Source organism: Cynocephalus volans, chromosome 5, assembly GCF_027409185.1.
Source record: "Cynocephalus volans isolate mCynVol1 chromosome 5, mCynVol1.pri, whole genome shotgun sequence".
In the NCBI taxonomy this organism is placed as follows: domain Eukaryota; kingdom Metazoa; phylum Chordata; class Mammalia; order Dermoptera; family Cynocephalidae; genus Cynocephalus; species Cynocephalus volans.
In genome coordinates this window covers 12,127,095-12,141,622 of record NC_084464.1, presented here as the reverse complement: position 1 = coordinate 12,141,622, position 14,528 = coordinate 12,127,095, and the positions used below count along the sequence as shown (strand labels likewise).

Sequence of the window (14,528 nt, the reverse complement as noted above, 5' to 3'; positions counted from 1 at the left end):
TTGATACCACATGCAGTGCGTGGGCTTGGCTCTTAGGAGAGTGCCTTTTGTACATCGTTCATGAAAACACCCTAAAAGGTGGCAGAAATGTATAGCAAACTGATCTTTTGAGTGGCCCACCGCACTTCATTTATAGCATATAAATATACGAGTACAGGGTCCCATGGCAACAAAACAATTAATCTCATGAAGAATTTAACAGACTGGAGATAACCTTTTTTTTTTTTTTCAACCACAAGTTCCTACCTGAGTCATAGGGGGAAAACAAATAGCTTAGAGAATATGAAAATACAAAGATTCTTGCCTATTTTGAGAGAGAAAGGAATCTAAAGTGTTCAATCCACACAAATGACATGAAATAGAGAACTTTTTTCAACATATATACTATGATGAATCTTCCAGATAAAAAAGAACTTCAGAGAGAAGAAGAGAAAGAAAAACACTGGGGAGAAATGAGAAAAAAAAATGGGGGCAGAAGAGAAGAGGTGGGAAGGCGGTTATGGAAGTGGGGGAAGGAAAACCGAAAGGATTACAAGGAGGGAGCTCACTGGAAAGGAGGCTCGAGGCAGGACTGTCTGCTCCAAAACGTGTCGAGAATGGGCTGCCTGCTCCAAAACATGGGCAGGAACGGCTGAGAAGGGAAGGGAAAAAGGTGACCGGCAACACTCTGTTTTATGAAAATTACCTGTCCATAGTTAGAGCCACTCTTTATTCTTTCAACGTATCTCATGGAATCTCCTTTCCTAAATCAGGCAGTCCTTGCATTACAAAAATTCCACCAAATATGACTATATAGCGTGATCTCTAAGAAATTAAAACAGACTTCTGCTGATAATTCAATTGACACCACTCCCCAGAAGTCAGTGGGATGGTCTCTCACCCTTCAAGTGTATTTGGGGCACATAAAAGGTTGACATTTTCCACTTTCAAATTCACCCTGTCTTTTGAGCTATATGGTAAAAACTGGCCCTGGGACCAAGTCCTTCTCTTATCTTGCACATGTCTTTTGATGATACCTGTGGATTCTGCATCATTTAAAAATAGATTTAGTTTATTGAGAACTGTTTTGTAAAAAAAATTTTTTTTTTTTTTTTTTTTTTTTTTGCACAGCCCTTTTTTGTGTGAGAATTTATCCCAGTCTTTCATTAAAAAGTGCAGATTCAATGACTGGTACCCAATGGTGGAATATGAGCTTTGGGATTGCAAATGACTCTAAGAAATATTTGTCACTGTCATGATCTCGTCAATAACCTTTGTAAACCCTACAGTGTTTTGTTAACTCTAAAATATGCACAGTGGTACATGCACCTAAGGAGTGATTTTGAATTGTTATTTTAGAACCGCAGCTAGATTCAAGATTATAGAAGAGGGAATTGTTATCATATCTCTGCACCTCAAAACTTAGGTTTCATTCATTCAGTGAAAGGAATTTAATAGTCACAGCATGGAAATCTCATGGGCTAAGTGCATTTTATGGAGGAATGCTCATTTTAAATTAGAAGAGCAGAGATGTGCTTGTAAAGCGATGATGCTTCTCAGATGCATAACATGGGCCTTATAATGGCACCAAAGAGCTTACAGTAGCACCAGATGGAAGAAGATTGTTGCTTCCTTCATCTGACCAGTTTGCTGTCCTTGATGAAAAATTACCTTCACTGCCTGCCCATCATGTTGTTAGTGGTTTAAACTTACCATTTAAATTGTAAGCTGCAAAATCTAAACGGAACTGCATGTGTGATCTTTGTCACCTCATTTTCATGAATGAAAAAGAATATTCTGACACAAAAATTACATACTTAATTCTAGCTCACCCTCTCTGCTGACCTCCATCCTACACTGCCTTGGGTTTATTTCCTCATCCATCAGTGGGTCAAAGTAATTTCTGCCGTATTCATTTCCTGTGGAAAGTACACGAGGTAAGGGTTAGTGATTATTAGAAGCACATGAACCAAAATGTTAATTTTGAAATCGACACCAGCACAGAGGACCATTTTAGCAACTTTACAAGCTTAATTTTTTTACAAGTCTTCCAGGCTCCCTTTCTGTGTAATTATCATCTTGCAAAACGTCAGAAAAGGTCATTCAAGAAACAAGTTCACACTATCTTTCTGTTGCTAAAAAAAATTAATGAGAAAATGATCAAATGTAGACTTTAGAATAATAATAATAATAAAACTTAAGCCAAAGTATTTTTAGGACAGACTCAAGAAATGAGTAAATATTTCTGGATGTTAATGATGTGTAGAGTTTACTGAAGATTCTAATTACTCACTTCGATTTCACTAAGTGTACCATGTTGTTATGTCCAGAGTTCCACAGCCAACCTAGCAGCATCTTATTTATGAGAAACTAGCAAAAGTTTCATGTTGATAGTTAAATGAAATGAAACATACAGAATGAGAGAGGAAAGAAGGAAGGAAAGTAAAAGAAAAGACAGAGGCCTGCTTACAAGTCTTTTTTATATCAACTTTAACACGAAGGGAAAGTACAAATAATTTAGCAAGAAATCGTATTCGACACACATTAACCATTTCAACACCACAAGCCCAAATATCTCACTTCCCGATTCTCACTTATTCATGATAACCAAACTGTAGCACTGGGTATGACTTTGTAATAGAAAAAAGTTCTGCTATCAATTTTCCAAATCGTTTCATACTTCCTGCAGACTAAAATGAATGTGTCTGTTGCTTGTAATTTGCATTCAGCAAATTGTAACCTCCTTGAACTATAATTCAAGTTGCCTCAAACACTGCGAAAGAAATAAAGCCTCGTGGGTGAAAAAAACACCTCTGAATATGTGCCTCACAGAGGAGGGTTAATGCTTACAAAACATGCTCTGATTCTCCACAGTGCATGTGTTTCAGGATCAAAAGTAACCCAAACAGCAGCTCCTTTGCCAAGGCTAAGTGAAATTTTGATAGGGATCTAGGTTTAATTTCTCTTTTTGGACTGGCACATTTTTGGTAATAGTGTCTGTTCTGTCAACGCAGTAAGTACAAGGACTGAAAATCTGCTTTACCTTGAGGTCTCAATAAAGACAAAATAGATGAGTTTCACTTTTGTGACTTATCTGTCAGCAGCTACTAGGCTGGTATGAATCGTGGCCGTCCCCAAAGTGCGATGTCCATCGATAACGCAGCCATTCGATGTCATTCACTGCAATTGTTTGTTCCTTTGTTTTTCCCTCTACCACAAAGCACTGTGATACTCTAAGTACACTCTTCAGTGTGCTGGCAAAAGAATCCACCTACATTAAAGCAAAGTTGGTAGCACACTCCTTATTATACCGCCATACCAATACTGCTACCATGCCCTGGAAGCCTCCCCAGTCTAACGCAAAACTACAAAACTCAAGTTTTTTGCCTACTAAAATAACTCGTTAGTATATAAATACCAAGACAATCAAGACCTTGGAGAGGGAAACAAAGTTAAGTCATTTTTAACCAAACGTCTTGAGAAGTGTAATGGGTTTTTAGGTTCCCAGTCTATTTCCATCCCTGCCGTCGCACAAGACTTTAGGGTCTTGCTGGGGTCCTGGCCAGGAAGGAGGCTTCTCCTGGGAGCCATGCAGACTGGAAGATGGGCCCCTATGGTCTGTACACGTTGCTCCTTCCACATTACTGCAGGTTGCTGAACACGTGTAAGTTATAAATGTCACCCCTGGAATGATTCATTTCTTATTTCCCGTCCTGGGATACCGCACATAGCATTTTGCAAGGAGAGAATTCTGAGGTTCCTTGAGCAAGAGTCAGTCCTTGACACTCCATCAATAGTTCCCTTTAAAGATCCCCAAGTTCTATATTATATTACGTAAGTATAGAATTCATGCATTTTAATAAGTTATATGCATTTTATATTATATTATACATTATGCTATGTATTGCACAAGTACAAGATTATACTTCTCTGTTGTCTGTCTCCCCCACTAAAACATGACCTCCACCAGGGCAAAGGCGCTCTTTTTGCTCGCCACAGCACCCTCAGTGCCTAGAATAGTGCCTGGCACACAGTGGTGCTCCTAACATGGACTGAATTCATTAATTAAACAAACCTCTCTTGGAAACCTATTGCAACACCCAAATCCTTTCATTGGCTAGATGCTTCCTTGATTAAAATGAGCAACAAGTTGTCAACTTTTGATCACCCTTCTTTCCTCGCCCCCTCTCTCTTCCCCCTCCCCTCTCTCCTTTCCTCCACAACCCATCCCTCAACTCTCTTATTGATCGAGTACCTTCTAGGAACCAAACACTCTGTCTAGATTAAAAAAAACAAAACTGGGACACCTGCCTTCAGACACTCACCCCTCTGAGAGAACAAGGATGCTAAACATACATAATCCAGTGGATTTAATACAAGGGTACTTTGAAAAGTTTGTGAAAAAACAGAATTAAAAGGCAATACAAATCTTTCCATGAACTTTTTGAAGTCCCGTTGCATCGTGGTAAAGGATGGAGTTCTCTGTCTGAGCAGATAGGAGAAGTCTCTAATCCATAGTGAGGGTTTTAAAGACTTACTGAGGGCCGGCCAGTGGCTCACTTGGGAGAGCGTGGTGCTGACAACACCAAGTCAAGGGTTAAGATCCCCTGACTGGTCATCTTTTTTTAAAAAAAAAAAAAAGAAAAAGACTTCCTGGAGTACATTTCTACCTGAAGTAAGTTTTTGAAAAGTGATTAGGAATTAACCAAGTTAAAACTACAGGGGAAAGGAGTTTTTGACAGAAGCAGCAGCTTGGGCGAAGGAGAAAAGACACAAGGCGTGAGAAGTGGGTTATATTAGGCTCAATTATTTTCAGCCTCCTAAAGTTACAAGTCAGTAAAGTAAATAATGGAATCTATTATTGTACAGTGTCACCTTATACTGATACGATGTTTCATATCCATTCATTCATCCAGTCAGTATTTATTGAGTGCTTATTATGTGACTATATCAGTTAAAACACTCAAAAATCCCTCCCTACGCTAAGCTTGCATTCTGAGTGGCAGAATGAATACAATAAAGGTGTATATTTTATAGTTTATTAAATTGTGATAAATGATGTGCAGAAAAAATAGAGCCATGTAAGAATGACCAGGCCCCCCAGAAAGCAGTGGGGGCTGCATCTCTTGCACATACCTTCATTTCAAACAAAGGATGCCTCTCAGCATAAAAACACTATGTTCCCAAGACAATTGAAATAGTGAAGCTATAATGCATTTATTATTATTTATTATTTATAACTAATTTTGTCAATTGCTTTTTATAACATAAATCAGAACCCACTGTCAAATAATAAGATGATTATTCCTTTTCATTGGTATATCTTGCCTTGATAAGCCAATAATTTAAATACAGCAGGTAGAGTTTAGGGTGGTAAAGCACATGGAAACTTATAAATTTGGAAGAATATAGACTTCGTCTTAACAATAACTCCCCTTGCTTATGTTTCATTTGGTGGCGTCAGGATTTAATAAAGTGGGATGGTTTTAGGATAGGGTGTATATTACTAGAAGGTAGATTGCTAATAGGATAAATCCCAAAAATTATCCTAATCATTCAGGGTATGTTTTTAGATATATCTAAAACCATCTCACAGGAAAATAGACAGACCCACGGAGAAATTCAAAGTAGGGCATTTAGCAATACAAATATGATAGGTTTTAATAAGGCTGATACTGAGCTCTTTGTGATATTCAGATGAATAATATCACAATCACATATGCATATATATATATATATATACACGTTGAAGTATAATTCTATATTCAAGCGATCAGATGTAATACATAAACTAATAAATAAGTAAATTAGTCTTGTCAATACTCAATCAATATTCTATTTTTGCCTCCAGTTTTCTAGCATTAGCTGTTCAATGTTGAGAATCAACATTTCTTGGGCTATTTTTTACTGAATTAGGGGAGGAAAACACAGGTGCTTGCTTTCTGCCCTTCCACACATATCAGGTTTTCCTATCATTTAACTCAGAGCAGCACAGAATATAATCAGGGCTTTTACTTAAATTACACCATACATGAACTTTGGTCAGGAAACCCTCCAGTGTGCACCCATGCAGTTCCTTGGGGGCTGTAAAAGTGAGAATGAAATTGGCCACCAGAGGAAGGTTAGTAAAAATCATCTAGTGTCTTGACTCAACGAGGCAATCACTTCCTTTCCTATTCACTGCATTAGCTCGAGAGGAGGAAAATCTGAATGCATCTGTCTCTTCCTCAGGAGGTTTTCATTGGCTCCATTCTTGTCCTTTTCCAGAGAATCCACCTGCTTGAGCTCAGCTTTTTAGCAACCATCACCGTGTTTTCTATAATAGAACATAAATGAAATAAGCACAAGGCCTGCACATAAACTAAACAATTTATATTCTATGATTATAGTCATGCACCAGAATTTTACAAAATAGGATATTCTCCTGAACATTACCCCTTTTAAAGGTGTGAAGCTTAGAAAACTAAAATTAAATTTGATGCCTATGCACTTTGTAAATAAATCTGGGAAAATGTCGTATTTTCCCCACTTTGAAAATCCAACAGAAAGATCTCAAGTTTAAATGTCATGAGGCCAGACAGATTCCATAAATATATGAAAAACGAATGCAGAAACCAGGAGACTGTACTACAATACAGGATAGTGGGAACTATGTCAAACTTAAACGTGCTCTACTATACTAAATCCACTCAAATGCTATTTTTATAAGATTGAAATAAAGGCAACTAAAGGTATAAGAATATTTCTTAACATGGTAAAAAATAGTTATCCTAAACCAAGACTCTATTATACTAAATATCAAAACAAAACAACAAAAAATAATCCAAACAAACAAAAAAAACAACCTAATGACAAAAACACAAACTATGACTTGGATGTCCACTGTCAATATTATTATCCTAAATTCTCTCTGAAATCTTTTTCAAAGTGGTTAGGACAAAAATAAGGGAAATAAAAGCTGAAGTTATTGAAAAAAATTAATATGCTATATAATTATTATTTGAAGATAATGTGATTCCACGTCATGAAAACATAACAGATTTGACTGAAAAACAACCAGATAATCATAATGAATTATTAACTTTTCTAAATACCAACAACAGCCACTTAGAAGATAAAATGAATAAGTAAAAAACCAAAACTCATGATAAAGCTTCTGGTAACCCTCAGTAATTAATTAATTCATATTAGACTTTCATAGGAATCCATAGGTGGTTATCAAGATTATTAATCTTACCCAGAAAAGTCAAACTGATAAGCCGAGGTAAAAACAGCAAGTTAGAAACAGAAATTTGGTACTATTTCCCTTTTCTTCTATAAAGGTGGTCTGCTGCTAACACAATATTCAAGAACTGGACATATTGGACAAATTAGCTTTCTCGACTACTTGTCTTTGCTTCCTTTCTAAATCTTGTCGGTATTTGATATATAGTGATTTGAAAATCTAAATATGGTTGAAGTTTGCTAACCAGTTCTAATTAATTGAGCCATAGTCTTTCTTCCCCTAAGGCCCTCCCTCTTGGTAAATTAGAAGCACTTTAACTTGCAAACCACCAGAGTGCTGTTGAGCATGTAATTGCTGCAGGGCGTTATCCTGCATTACCCCAAGGCTTTCATGCACCCTGTGCTCTGCTGGACCTAGAATCTGCAAAGAGTTGAAGCTTGTCCCTAAGTACCTAACTTCTAAACAGCAAGATACTTCCAGTATTTCAGTAGTTGTGGTAATTCGAAGGTTAAGTGTAAATACATTGTTTTTCCCTCCAGATGTAAGATTCCTCCAAAAGTTATATCAAAGTAGGTTTTCTTTTTTTCTAGTTGGAGCCTGGCAACATTATCCTCCATATAAATAAATTGTATTTATACAGCTTGGAATATTCCTTTCAAACTATGAAGTCCCTGACATTAGACATCAATCACCCTCTAGTTTTTCCAATTGTACTTTCATTCACTTACCAAATACATCTCCCTCATGGATCTAGGATTACTCATACACGTGTGTTGTATTTAAGGGTTTATTCAGGTAGTAATGCTTTCCATCACGCTGAAGCACACTTCAATATAAAAGCAATCAATATATTGGATCACTATATTTAGTTTAGACAAAATTAATAATTCTTTCTGTAAATATTCAGGTAATTTATAGACAAATTATCTCATGAAGCAAAGAGTCCAGGACTTCTAGCTTTCCTTTTTAGGGTTTTTGATCAATTAATCTGATGAAGCCTAAAGAAAATCTTATTTTCTATTAAATTCTTTTTGACAGAAAACAAAAAGAATCTAAAAGAAAATCTAAATGGAATTATAGAGATTAAGGACTGTTGTTTGTTTTTTTTTTTCTAAAAGCATAAAATACTAAGGTCATAAACATTTTTTTCTTAAAATGAAAAGCAACTTTTGAACTTCAGTTATAATGGTGGCCTAATGAAGTTTGAAATTCTTTTTTTTTTTCTTTTTGTCTTTTTCGTGACCGGCACTCAGCCAGTGAGTGCACCGGCCAGTCCTATATATAGGATCCGAACCCGCGGCGGGAGCGTCACCGCGCTCCCAGCGCCGCACTCTCCCGAGTGCTCCACAGGCTCGGCCCTGAAGTTTGAAATTTATTTGGAGTTTCACTGATATAGTGAAACTTCTTATACTGGTAGCAAAAAAAAGAAAGAAAGAAATCCTTTTAAAAATTGTATCAAATATTTAAGAGGATGTAAGTAATCAGTTAAGTAACCTATCCAATTGCTATGACACAGACTACGTCACCAATGTATCAGAAAACTGAAGTTTTTCTCTGCTTTTTTTTAAAACTGTGCAGCTGTGTTTATATTAGAGTTATCCGACCTCTATAAAATCAGCTAGATGATCTCTAGTTCAAGCACTTCTAGGATTCTAAGATTCTTAAGTATCCTTTTTGTCATCATGTAGATTTTTGTGCTCATATTTTTATTTTCAAAGTATATAAATGTCACTGGCATATAAACCCAGTGGTTTAAGTGCATAAATCCATCTGCCATCATTGAGCTGCAATATTAAAGTAATATTCCCGAATATTAATATTATACTTACAAAGACTCTTTCTTCAACCAACTACCTATGACAGATTTTAGAAAATATTATTTTAAAAGTCATACACTAGAGGATTTCGCTAACATCAATTTGAAGAGAAGACATAAAAATAACTATGCTTAAGAGCTGGTCAAGTGTTACCAATGGCTTCAATTTTACCATTAACAGAAACAGAAAAAGACAATACAACTAGACATTCTGCTTATTTCCTGGGCAAACCTGTCTGGTTACCTGGGATTAGCAGCTCCTTCTGAGGAGAAAATAAATTAGGCTCTTCGTATTCTGTTGACATTCCCAAATGTTGGATCAAAATGCTCTTTCCCCCACTGGACAAACATTGTTCTAGAACTCTGTTGTTCCATTAAAAAAAGAGAGAGAGAGAATAGGAAAGGAAACTACACATTGATTCGTATAAACTGACCAAGTATTTTATATATATATAATATCTACATAAAATATGTCTGTTTTTCAGTAAGAAAGATGCTTTCCTGACGGTTTATTTTTAGCCTTCCAAATCAATGAGACAGATTCAAGTCACTCAGGAACCAAATGGTATCTAAAGACACTAATCCAGGTCAGTTCAATAAACCTAAAGCAAATGATTTTCCTATATATTTTCTTTTTATTAATAATAGTTGAAATGTCCCAGAGCAAAAAAAAAATATTTTGTAAATGTTCCATATATTTTTTAAAACACCCTTTTTTCATCTTAAGGGAAAACCAGCTATAAATGAGAACAGTGTAAACAGTTTTATATAATATCACTTCTAAAATAATCTAGGCTATGCACACTGTGGGGAAAAACAATTCTCATCACATATTTGCCCAGACTATTTGAATTATGTGCTTCACACAAGTACTCATATGTTATTTTTATTACAAGTTTTTGTTCACGTGTATTTCTAATGGCCACACAAGTCCAAAGATAAATTTAGGATCAAAATTATAGCCCTAATCCAGGATTTCTCTAATTCAGGCATAATCATTATGGATCTCCTACCGTTAACTCAAACTACCCTCGTGTCTTCTGGAAGGATCTAAGACTTTAGATGACATATGCTCAAAATTCATTCTTCTCAGCCTCTTTGAAACATCTGCCATTTTCTTCCTCTACTGCTCAGACTTCTGCTTTGCTGTCTGCTGACAAGGATTCTATGCTCATAATGATGCTCTTCAAACCACGAATATCTCCACATCCATCATGAAAACGCTGGTGGTACCTTCACCCAACAAAGCCACATGGAAAGCACTTCCTGCTGATTCTAGAGCTGTTTCTGGGGCCACCTCAGTGACCTCCATCACCTCTACCACTGATTCCTGCTGGTACCCACTGTATGTAAATCATGCCATGTTCTCTCCAATATCTTCTTTGGTTCTGACCAAACCTTGAACTCTCAGGTCTGTGCATCCCATGCTCCATCAGAAATGCCAAGTTGAAGGGGTATATGCCATCTTCTTCCCCACCCCACCACATGCTCTTCCTCCATGTTACACAGAACAGCAGGTGGAGCTACGGAGGCCCTGCTAACTGATGGAGATCTCAGATTTTACTCCAAGTCCCTCTCCCTAAGATCCAGAAATAAATGCCTAAGGATTAGCTCCTGGAACAATATGACTGGCAAACATTGTACTATGACCAAAACTACCCTTCCTCTCTGGGCCTGAGATGTTGGTGTAAGATCAAGCTTGTATGCCTGTCTCTTTCCTTAGAATTAGTCTTTTCCCAGAAAGCATCTTAGTCTTTCTTAAAATGGAAAGACAACAAATGAACCAGTCAAATGTGGTTAAAGAGAGCTCACTGAAGCTTGAATTTAATATAGAATTTATTTGATATAGTACTTCTTTTTCTGACGACTAAAATGTACTTCTTAGAAATTTCACCAATATTTAAAGAGAACTAGGTTTTTTTTTAAAAAAAGCATTTTCTGTCCAACTGCTCAGATGATCACATCATTGTATCAGAAAACCTAAATTTCTATCTCAGTTATTTTCACTTAAAGCCTGTGTTTGTTTAAAGCCACATTAGTCCACAAAAGCCACTTTAGTCTACCAATCAGTCCTAGCCTGAGCATGGCTTAATTTAATCAACTGAACTGAAATCCCAGTTATACTTTATGGTATTACACATGTACACATGTGTGTGCACACACACACACATGCATACACACACACTTTTTTCCTATTTTGCCCATACTTCTGGAAATATTCACTCAAAGAAATACTGTTTATAAAATAGGTGTAAAATCTTATACGAAAAAATACTGGTTCTTTTTAGAGTGCCAGACTAATCTAAATTAATCAGCTATAATCTCAATAGTCATTCTCAATGTGACTTTGCTGACATAAGATGTTTCATGAACACAGAGATCCTCCAAGTCTGTTCTGTTGACTTTTATATCTCCTATACCCGGCATAGTGCTTGGAAAATAGAAAATGCTCAATAAATAATCTTTTCAGTGAATGAGGAGGAGGAAATGGAGAGATACATAAAGCATTTTCAGTGATATATATATATATATATAATGATAAATATATATGTCTTCTGAACAAGATATTGCATAAATTATTTTATACCATGCATATATCACTTCCATTTTCATTTAGGTTGTACTAACATTATTATCAATAAGATATGATCAGTAAATAACTCAAGACATGTGAAGCGCAAGGGACATTTATCAGATTTTTATTTGGTGTATTTGTCCTTGCTGTCTTGTGTCCATTTCTCCTCCCTAACAGCATCACAATTTCCTAGTCCCATTTCGTGTAGTCTTGATGGGCCAGTAATTCCAGACTCCTCTCTCCAACTACAGAAGCCAGGAGGACCTAAAAGACTGCAATTCATCTATCCAGTGATAAAACCAGGAGGCTAGCAAGTGGCCTGTGCATGGCCAATGAAGTGTGTTCCCTGGGATGCTGAATTTGGGTAAGTGCAGCAAGGATGGAAGATCGCTGGGCACCCACCATAGTGCTCCTGCACTTAGACAGTTACTCGTGTGTTTGGAAGAGTTTCCAGCTTCCTATACCTCCAGGATCCTTGGTTTCTGCCTATTCCCACCATCAATTCTCCAAGACCATTAAATCCTTCTGTGTAAATTAGCCACACATGGTTTCTTCTACTTACCACCAAGGAACTCTAAGTGACACATGTTCACACAAGCATCCTAACAGCCAATCTGCACCCTTAGAAGATGCCACCGTGTCATGTCTAACAAAGGAGCACAGAAACAACAGCAGTCCTCAACTCCCAGGAGAAAATAGAGAAAAGGCGTATTGAATCTCTTCATATCCTCAACTCTGCTTTTATTAATAAGTATAGCTATGCCTGCTTGAACAATAATTAATAAAATCGATTACCTTCATTTCCTTTCTTTGCAGTTATCAGTCTTGAAATAACCTCAGTGAAAATTAGGCAAGAAAATAAAAGGGAAAAACTTCCCAACTGCCATTAAATCACTTACCATTGGTTTAACTATTCTACTATTGAGCTCTATAATTATTTCCGTTTCTTCCTATCTAAAGTCTTTCCACAGTCCCTTCTCACGTCTGTCCCAGATTGCATGTTACTGCCATTTAGAAGTCAGGCATTAACTACCTTTTTACTGTCACCACCTTATACATTCAGAATAACAAAGATGCCTTTTCTACCCAGCCAGCCCTCAGCCCTTGTTGGGTTAGGAAGCTCAGCCAGCTGTCTCTCTTTCATCTTCTCAGCCGCTCTCCCTTTCAGCTGCTATAATTCTGAACTTCTCTTTCTCAACAGGCCAATCATCCTCAGGCCAGGACAAAGACGGTGGTAAGCAAAGAGGATGAGCTGGGATACTGGGGTCAGAAAAGCAGTATACAAACATGAAGCACAAGTTCCGGGCAAGATGGAGCGGAGGACATGCAGCCCAAAGCAGTCACGTGTGTGTAAATTCCTCTGGGTATCTACCAGATGGGGTATTATTTTGTCTAATTGTCTGCCTACAAATAAAAGGTGTAGAAGAACTGAACGCAGAGTGGGAGGCAAAGCCTGGCAGACTTTCCTCAGCAGTTGAGGACCAAAAGCAGGGCGGGCTAGGAGGAGCCGGGGCATTGGCAGGGAGGAGGGACCCAGAACTCCGTTCTGCTTCCTTCTGTCTTGTTCTCCGTTCATACCTTGGGAAAATGAGATACCAACTTACCGGGTCAGCCCTGCAGCATGTTGTCGTTCTCCCTGGAGAATGTTGAGATGGGTAAACTCCTAAGGGTGTCTTAACATTGGAGAATACAGGTGGAATCTGAGGGTGCACAAAGGCCTTCCAAACAATCTTAAAATCATACCATTCAGTCATTGCCTATTTTGCCTGTTTCTAATGTTGGATGTGGACTTACTTTAATTACTTTTCTAGTATACTAAGGGATCAAGCCATCAAAAATTTAAAATAGTTTTTATCTGAAGTTTGTTTTCAGAAAATCCTCCTCCTAGACGTTTTCTTCATAATTTAAATTGATGTTTATCTAATGATCTCACATTTCCTTGAGATAATCTGGATAAAGAAAGTAATATTGGAATTCTGTTATAATGTACAATGCCTTCCTTTAAAAAGTATCTTTAAGGGGGAAATGTATCAATATTTACTTATATGATGGTAATTTGTGCTAACTGTAAAAATACTGTGGGGAAAATATGTAACTCCTTTATTTTGGCTAAGTAACCTTGTTGGAAGATAATAGAAATGTTCTTTTTTAAATTGTATTATCAAGAAACATTGGGTTCTATATCTACCATTTCTAAATTCACATATTTCAAATATTCTTCCTTGTTCACAGACCATAAAATTGCATATCTCATTTGTAATTGAACTTCTTGGAGGATCTCCCAAGGGGGGAGAGTTGTAGAGATGTATCAGGTACAGTTTTTGTAATTGGCTTTGTTCCAGAATAGAGAAGGTATAACTCCTTCCTATGTCAAGGACTGGATTTATGAGAATGATGATAAATCATTCCTCAATTTTCCATCCAAATCTCCTTCCCTTTGGTTTCTTCTACTCTGCTCTACTTTCAGCTTATAAATTTTCTCTCTCCCCATTTTCCAGAACCAGGTTAACTAAATATCACTCTTGAAAATTATTATCTTCCACACGCATTCTCATCTCTCAGCTATAGGGACTAGACCTATCGTGGTAAGCCGATGGAGCTCTCAGAATGGAGCTAGTTCACACTGAGGTTTGTTGGCAGTGTAATGTACACACTGGCTTTCAAAGACTTTGTACCAAAACAATGTAGAATATCTCTAGATTTTTACCTTGATTATAAGTTGAAACAATAAGATTTTGGAGATACTGGTTTAAATAAAATATATTATGAAAATTAATTCAACTGTTTCTTCTTAATTCTGTTAAGATGGCTATTAGAAAATTTAAAATTACATGTGGCTTACATTATATTTCAACTGGATAGTGCTTACCTGTAATATTTACTTCCACCCTAAGACTCATCACAGACATCATCTTTGTTCTGACCTCATCTTA

At 36.9% G+C, this 14,528-nt stretch overlaps 1 protein-coding gene across 1 annotated transcript in view; it reads right to left on the bottom strand.

The window, feature by feature from the left end:
• LOC134378885 (uncharacterized) overlaps positions 1 to 14,528 on the bottom strand; it is a 311,104-nt gene that overhangs the window by 287,742 nt on the left and 8,834 nt on the right. Inside the window, 1 exon segment of the mRNA XM_063098198.1 lies at positions 1,812 to 1,898. Within this exon segment, the coding sequence (XP_062954268.1) occupies positions 1,812 to 1,898 (87 nt within the window).